Source organism: Culex quinquefasciatus, chromosome 3 (assembly GCF_015732765.1).
Source record: "Culex quinquefasciatus strain JHB chromosome 3, VPISU_Cqui_1.0_pri_paternal, whole genome shotgun sequence".
NCBI lineage: Eukaryota > Metazoa > Arthropoda > Insecta > Diptera > Culicidae > Culex > Culex quinquefasciatus.
The window spans coordinates 125,813,334-125,819,842 of NC_051863.1; the positions used below are offsets into that span (position 1 = coordinate 125,813,334).

The 6,509-nt window shown below is 38.5% G+C and overlaps 3 protein-coding genes across 3 annotated transcripts; 2 read left to right on the plus strand and 1 right to left on the minus strand.

Moving 5' to 3' along the window:
* Nucleotides 1–1,123: 1,123 nt before the first annotated feature.
* On the minus strand, nucleotides 1,124–2,020 carry LOC6031170. The gene is made up of 2 exons (XM_001841959.2): nucleotides 1,960–2,020; nucleotides 1,124–1,897 (listed from the first exon to the last, which is right to left on the minus strand). The coding sequence occupies exon 2, from the start codon at nucleotides 1,891–1,893 to the stop codon at nucleotides 1,234–1,236; it is 660 nt and encodes a 219-aa protein (XP_001842011.2). The 5' UTR covers nucleotides 1,894–1,897; nucleotides 1,960–2,020; the 3' UTR covers nucleotides 1,124–1,233.
* A 1,858-nt stretch (nucleotides 2,021–3,878) lies between these two features.
* Nucleotides 3,879–4,786, plus strand: LOC119769942. The gene is made up of 2 exons (XM_038263821.1): nucleotides 3,879–3,918; nucleotides 3,980–4,786. Exon 2 carries the CDS (start codon nucleotides 3,989–3,991, stop codon nucleotides 4,676–4,678), a length of 690 nt encoding a protein of 229 aa, XP_038119749.1. The 5' UTR covers nucleotides 3,879–3,918; nucleotides 3,980–3,988; the 3' UTR covers nucleotides 4,679–4,786.
* A 583-nt stretch (nucleotides 4,787–5,369) lies between these two features.
* Nucleotides 5,370–6,050, plus strand: LOC119770142. Its single transcript, XM_038264515.1, has 2 exons — nucleotides 5,370–5,405; nucleotides 5,522–6,050. The coding sequence occupies exon 2, from the start codon at nucleotides 5,532–5,534 to the stop codon at nucleotides 5,976–5,978; it is 447 nt and encodes a 148-aa protein (XP_038120443.1). The 5' UTR covers nucleotides 5,370–5,405; nucleotides 5,522–5,531; the 3' UTR covers nucleotides 5,979–6,050.
* The last annotated feature ends 459 nt before the right edge of the window (nucleotides 6,051–6,509 follow it).

Sequence of the window (6,509 nt, forward strand, 5' to 3'; positions counted from 1 at the left end):
TTGATCACGGCATTTGTGAATGACCCCCGGACATATCTAGAACAAAATTTCGTCGAATAGAGGGCCCGAGCCCCCAACTAGTATTTACCTATATAGCGAAATGAAATGTTCTGGGAGAAATTTCAAACATCCAAAGTCATTCAAATTAACGGTTGAAAAACTTGTAGTTTTTCTTTGGTACTGGCATGTTTCTTGAAACGAACAAGCACAAACATGACTTAAACTATTAAATTATTATAAAAATAGGTTTTCAATGCTTATGCTTGTTAAAAATCTCGTTTTCTGGAAAAAAAATATTTTAAATTAATTTCAAAAAGAGGTGGATTTTAACTCAAGAAAAAGGGGAGGGAGATTGAACGTAAATCAGAAACTTTAACATAGCATAAACCGCCATTCCGTGCATCAAATAGACAGAGCAAGAATATTAAAATTCACCACTTTAATGCATGTGGCCTCAAATATATGAAAAAATCGAAAATTAAACTTTTTTTTTGGAAGAATATCAAAATTCATTTGTTTTCATTATACTTAGTACAAACAACACAAAAAAGCAAAAACATATTTTTGGCCGCTCGCTTATATGGAAATACCCCATAGTGCTCTGGTGCCGCCAGTAGAGATCCTAAATAGGGAGACTGGTCGAAGTGAATTTGATGTACCCAATCAGACACAAGTTTGACGTATCCAATCGAGCATTAAGCCATTACGTCCAGCAGTGTTGCCAAGCTCAAAACATACGTTGCCAGATCGATTTAGCAAACTTAGGCTAGTCTCCCTATTTATGGTCTCTAGCCGCCATGCAATCGCGCATTTGCTTGCTAACATTCTATTGATAACCTATCGATTACCCGATTTCATCTTAGAACGCTTTTCAGAAGCTTGAACTGAACGTTAAAGTACTGATATGGTCATATTAGGGGCTCGATGGAGATACAAGTCGTTCCCTTTGAATAATAATATAAATTTGTAACCATATAAAAAAGCAGGCCAATGAAGTTTGACGGAACTATTTTCACCTGAGCTTAATCGAAATCGTGAAGAATGAGGACCACATTATAATATAAATTTGTAACCATCTTTTTTCTGCCGTTTTTTTTTTTTCTCTATATTAAAACCAGAATGATCAAATATTTAAAACAATTTATTTTCAAATCCCCAAATTTTAAAAACTTGCTCCGAACCTTCATTTACATCCAAGAAAATGCCTTCAATTAAAAAAAAATCCCAGTAAGTTTATTCAGTTCCTTTGACGGGCAAAGTTTGCACCACTTCCTCTCCGTCAATGGTCTTAACCTCTTCCTCCTGCTGCTCCTCAACCACGGGCTCCTCCTCAACGGCCAACTGCCGGCCTCCTCGTCGCGACGGGCGCTTCCGGTAGTTGAACTTCTCCTCGGATTCCTCGCTGCTGTGATGGTGGTGCGGCTTGGGCTTCTTGTTGTAGTACAGGTTGTAGTTGACATTGCCATGCTGCGAGTTCAGCTGTTCCTCGACCTTGCCGTCGATCTTCTCGATGTAGTCAGCCATATCCAGGAAGTTGGACGCAATGCCCTTGACGTACATCTCAACGCGGGCACGCGACTCGGCAATCTTCTTGCGCTTCATCTCCTGCCACTTGTGCTCCTCGTCGGATTCGTCACTTCCGTCCGCTTCATCGCTTCCGTAAGACCCATCTCCGGGCAGTGGTTGACCGTTGACCGGAACCGAGTCCTTCAGCATTCGCTTGAGCGCCCGCTGGATCTGCTCCTGGGCCTGGATCAGCTTGTTGATGATCATTTCCTGGCGGGCTTTGTCCAGCCGGTTGATGTCCTCTACCGGGCCGTTGGTGGTTTGGGCAACGGCGGTGCCGATCACCAGCAGCATGCCACCGAGAGCGAGAAATGTCCTGCCGTTCATTGTTCTACAAGAGAGGAGAGAGCGTGAGTCAAGTCAGAAGTCAAGTCATCGGGAGCCTATACTAACCCTTCGTTACAGAGTGATGTCCAGAGCAACAGTAAAACGACGCGATCAAGGTTATGTGCGTTTTATACGGCGTATTCGAGGAACAGGGAGAAAGAATGAAGAGATGTGCCTTTCACCGGTAAAAAAAAGTCTTCGTTCTGTGGCGTGTCTCTCGATAGCGATGTTCTGCTGACCATGACTAATTTAGAGTATTGCTTAAATAAAAAAAATGAGACTTGAATTTTTTGCGCTATATGAAATTTCGACTTACTAAAACTTGCAAGTACATGACCACCAATAGATCATAGCCACTAATTAATAACTAAATTCATTGACCGTAATCAATTTTAGACAGATCATGGATAATAAAAAAATCTACCACAATTTATGAAAATCAGTTCTATAGTCTCACACATATCGTCGTTGATAAGCTATCTTGTCACACGTTCAAAATGAGTTGAGAACACCATTTTGTGCAGCTCACAATGCCTCACATTTCCCGAGCAGACGGTGATAACTTTAGAATAACATTTTTGATATTTGAAAATACTAGATCAATAACATTTTATGTTATTCGTTATGATTTTTTTGTTATTCGATTGTTATTGTAATAACAGACTTATAACATTTTTAGTTATTCTTCGAACAAATCTTTGTTATTTTTTTTGTTAATTTAACAACTAATCCGATCATCCCAATAGCAGTTGAAGGTATTCTTCCATAACAAAAAATGTTATTCCAAAGTTGTTTTGACTTTCAACCAATATCAGACCAATAACAAATTTCGTTATGATAACATGAACTGTTATTAAAGTCTTATGCAAAAATGGATTTTTCAAGAAGATTCCATACCACTTTCTATTATTTTAACAGTAATTTTTATTGAAATTGCATAAATTTTGTTATTACCGTCTGCCCGGGTTATGTCATTTGAAGTGAATCAGGCCAGCTATTTAACAGTATGTTTGGCAGGTTAACACTGGAACGCCCAACGCATGTCCAACTTACACGGACGCCCAAGCCTCCCAAAAAAGTTGGAACGGTAACTTTAACTCTCGGGCATAACTCAACCAATCGGGACGATTCTTGTTTCCAGGGATTTGTAAGAATGTCTAGATGATCCCAAAATTTTGCAGAACTTGATTTGAACAAATCTGTTATTTCTGCGACCAAAAAGACTGCCTCCGCGAAATTTTTGGCGAATTTTTTTTACACTCGAAAAAAAAAGTTGGAACGATGTTTTTGATCGCAAAAATTACATATTTAATCAAATTAAGTTCTTCAAAGTTCTAGAATCATCTAGACATCCTAACAAATCACTGAAAATAAGAATCAACTTGATTGGTTGAGTTATGCCCGAAATCCAGCGAGTTGAAGTTACCGTTCAAACTTTTTTGGAGCCTTGGGCGTTGGAATGTTAAACAACTTATTTTGTGAAACTGTTGTTAGAAACTTGCTCGCTAACTTCCTATTGAGCGACTTAACAGTCGATTTCAGTTGAAAATTATTTTTTGAGCTGTAATTGAACGTCAAGGTGCTGAAATGACAACATTATAGGCACGATGGAGTGAGATGCTGTTCCCCTACTCAAACAATACTGAAATTCGTATTAAAACTGTTTTCACAATTCTCTATAGTTTCTGGAAGCCCAATTTAATCCGTCAAAATAAATTAAATCTAAAAATTTATGAAAAATCTATGAACTTCCAAAAAACTTGAACTTAATGATCTCATTTCCGTGATAAAAAAAAATCACTTGGAATGGTGGAACCATTTCCAAACCCATGTTTGGAGGTGACATTTTTTCCCGGTTTTCAGACTTTTGTCTCTTTTCATCTCAGGTTCTACTCCCAAACCATTGGCAAACTGGGCGTGCCATTTCCGGAGCAGAACCGGTGAAAGTTGATTTTAAATACATCAAGAACTTCTTGCCAATTCGTTAGTGTTGTTCTCGTTGCAGTCGAGCGAAGACGTCACCGGGTGAGTTTTGAGATTTTTTGTTTTAATTTTGTTATTTTCAACAATATTGATTGATTTTCAGATTTAAACAATGATTGGTACAAAAGCATTGCTCCTGCTGTTTGGAGCACTTTTGCTCGTTAGCTACACTCGAGGTGAAGATGGGCAACTTGACCCGAAGGAACGGTACAAGATCATCAAGAGGTTGCTCAAGTCTCAAAAGGACATTCACAGAGCTTTGCTAAGGATTCGTCAGCAGATTATCAACGACGGGCAAGCTCCCGAAGGCGAACAGGACAGTAACGAGGAAAAATACGAGGAATCCAGCGAAGATAGTCAGGAAAGCTACCGAGAAAGGCAGAGGGAAATTCGCGAAGCTCGTGAAAGAATTAACAAACACGTGAGGGAAATCGCGGAGGATTTTGAAGAAATTCACGAGTTGATTGCGAAAATCGAACGCAAAGTTGACGAAGAAATCGTGAACATGGGTAAACGCGATGTGAGCTTCAATCTGCACTACCGACCAGATCGTCGTCCAAAACCAAAGCCATCTTCCGAAGAAAGTGATGAAATGCAAAACGGAGGTCCAGATCCACCCATGTCTACTACGGGAATGCCACCTACAGTTCCTCCAATAGACCAGTGGTTACCAACGCATCCTCCAATGCCGGCAAATGTCCTGCAAAACGATGGTCGCCGTAGGAAAAGGCCCTCCCGGAACAACTACCGCACAAGTAGAGCCTGGGAAGCTTTTGGTGCTGCCGAAGAAGTGGTTCACTGAGGAGAATCATTTTGAAACTGCTCAATTAAATGATAAAACTATACTTTATACATTAAGATAACAAAACTGTTTTAAAAAGATAAAAAAAAATCGAAAGTTTTGAATAATACACCTACAAACTCTTCATATTTTGGTCTCTTTTCTGGTTGATGACAATGCCCTTGTGATTGTTTACTCCCCGATATATTTTTGATACTTTTCAGTATTTTTTTATAATACCGTCTGTGGGGTTGCCGTCGGGTCTAAGGGATTGAAAATAGGTCAAACTAATTTACATAAATTAAAATCACTCAATCTCACCTCCCAGACCCGAATTCACCTCTACTAACGGTAATTTAGGATTTTAGCAAGTAATTCTGACATCATTATTTTTTTCAATATTGACACATTATATATTCACAAGAAAATATCTTCTTATTGTTATATTTTAAGGACTTCATTCAACAGATTATAAAATGTTACTGCTTGTTTCAAGACTTTTCCGAACAATAATAATAATTTTGCAACGCTGATTTTAACCATGCTGCAATTTTATTTTGATATCAGTTCTCTAAAATTAGCAACATTCCCTCGCATTATTTGTTCTTTAATCATTTAGGTTTTTTTGTGGTGAAAGCCAAGTTATTACTTGCTAGCAATGTGTGAAGATGAAAGGTATAAAATCCAAGAATTTTCACAGGCAACTAAGAGTTGGGTTTTTTAGCTTGAGGAAGAGAGACACGCTTATGTAAGTTCTAAAGCTTGCAACGGTTAATCATTGGGTTTCTGGTGAATATTGTTATGAAATCATTATCATTAATAAATCCTTAACCTGATTATTCTCAAGTCCTTCAATTTTTACAGATGTTCAATAATGATCTCTTCCAAACTGCTGCTCGTCTTCTTCGGTGTGGTGCTGCTCGTCAACTTTTCAAATGCTGAAGAAAATCAACTGGATCCCAAGAAAAAGCATCAAATCATCAAGCATTTGCTTAAATCTCAAAAGGACATCCGAAAGGCCCTGCTGAGGATTCGTCAACAAATCATCAACGATGGACGACCCCTCACAGGCGGGGGTGAAGATGGTTCCAGCGAGGAAAGCGCAGAATACCACCGGGAGGAGCAGTGGGAAATACAGCATGTTAGGAGGAAAATGGCCAAACGTGTGAATGAAATCGCTGTTAGCTTTGTTGAAATCGCGGCGTTGATTGAACAAATCAAACGGAAAGTTGAGGAGGAAATTCGGAAGTCAGGAGGTAGTGGTCCATCGCTACCGGGAAATCCAGAACCTAGTGAAATAATTTTGCGCCCATGTTGTTGAACATTGAAATGAATCTATGTAAGCAGTTTCAAATTAGACACATATTTTTTTCTTAAACTATAGTAAATAAAAAACGGATGAAATTTCATTTCTTAACTTCATTGTTACCAGATATCAATCCAACTTGATGAAATTCTCTTGTAGGGCCATTCTTACACACATTTTTGCCTTCCTCACCGAGGTAAGGCTATAATCCTGCTCCAAAATTGAACTTTTTTATTTTAAGCTCGAAAACCCACCTTGATGTATACATATCGACTCAGAATTGAAAACTGAACAAATGTCTGTGTGTATGTGTGTGTGTATTAGCGTGGTTCACGTTTCTATGAAAAAGACAAAAGTTGTTATTTTTTCTTGCATCAACCGGAATTTCGTTCTTTTATGTCCCCAGAAGCACTCCTGAAAATTTGAGCCCATTTGGTAAGGTCTAGGAGCTCCAGTTTTAATTTGAAATTTATATGGGATTTTGATTTATTTTCCATGGGAAACTATCTTTTTTTACTTTGTATTAGGATTTTTTTTTATAAATCG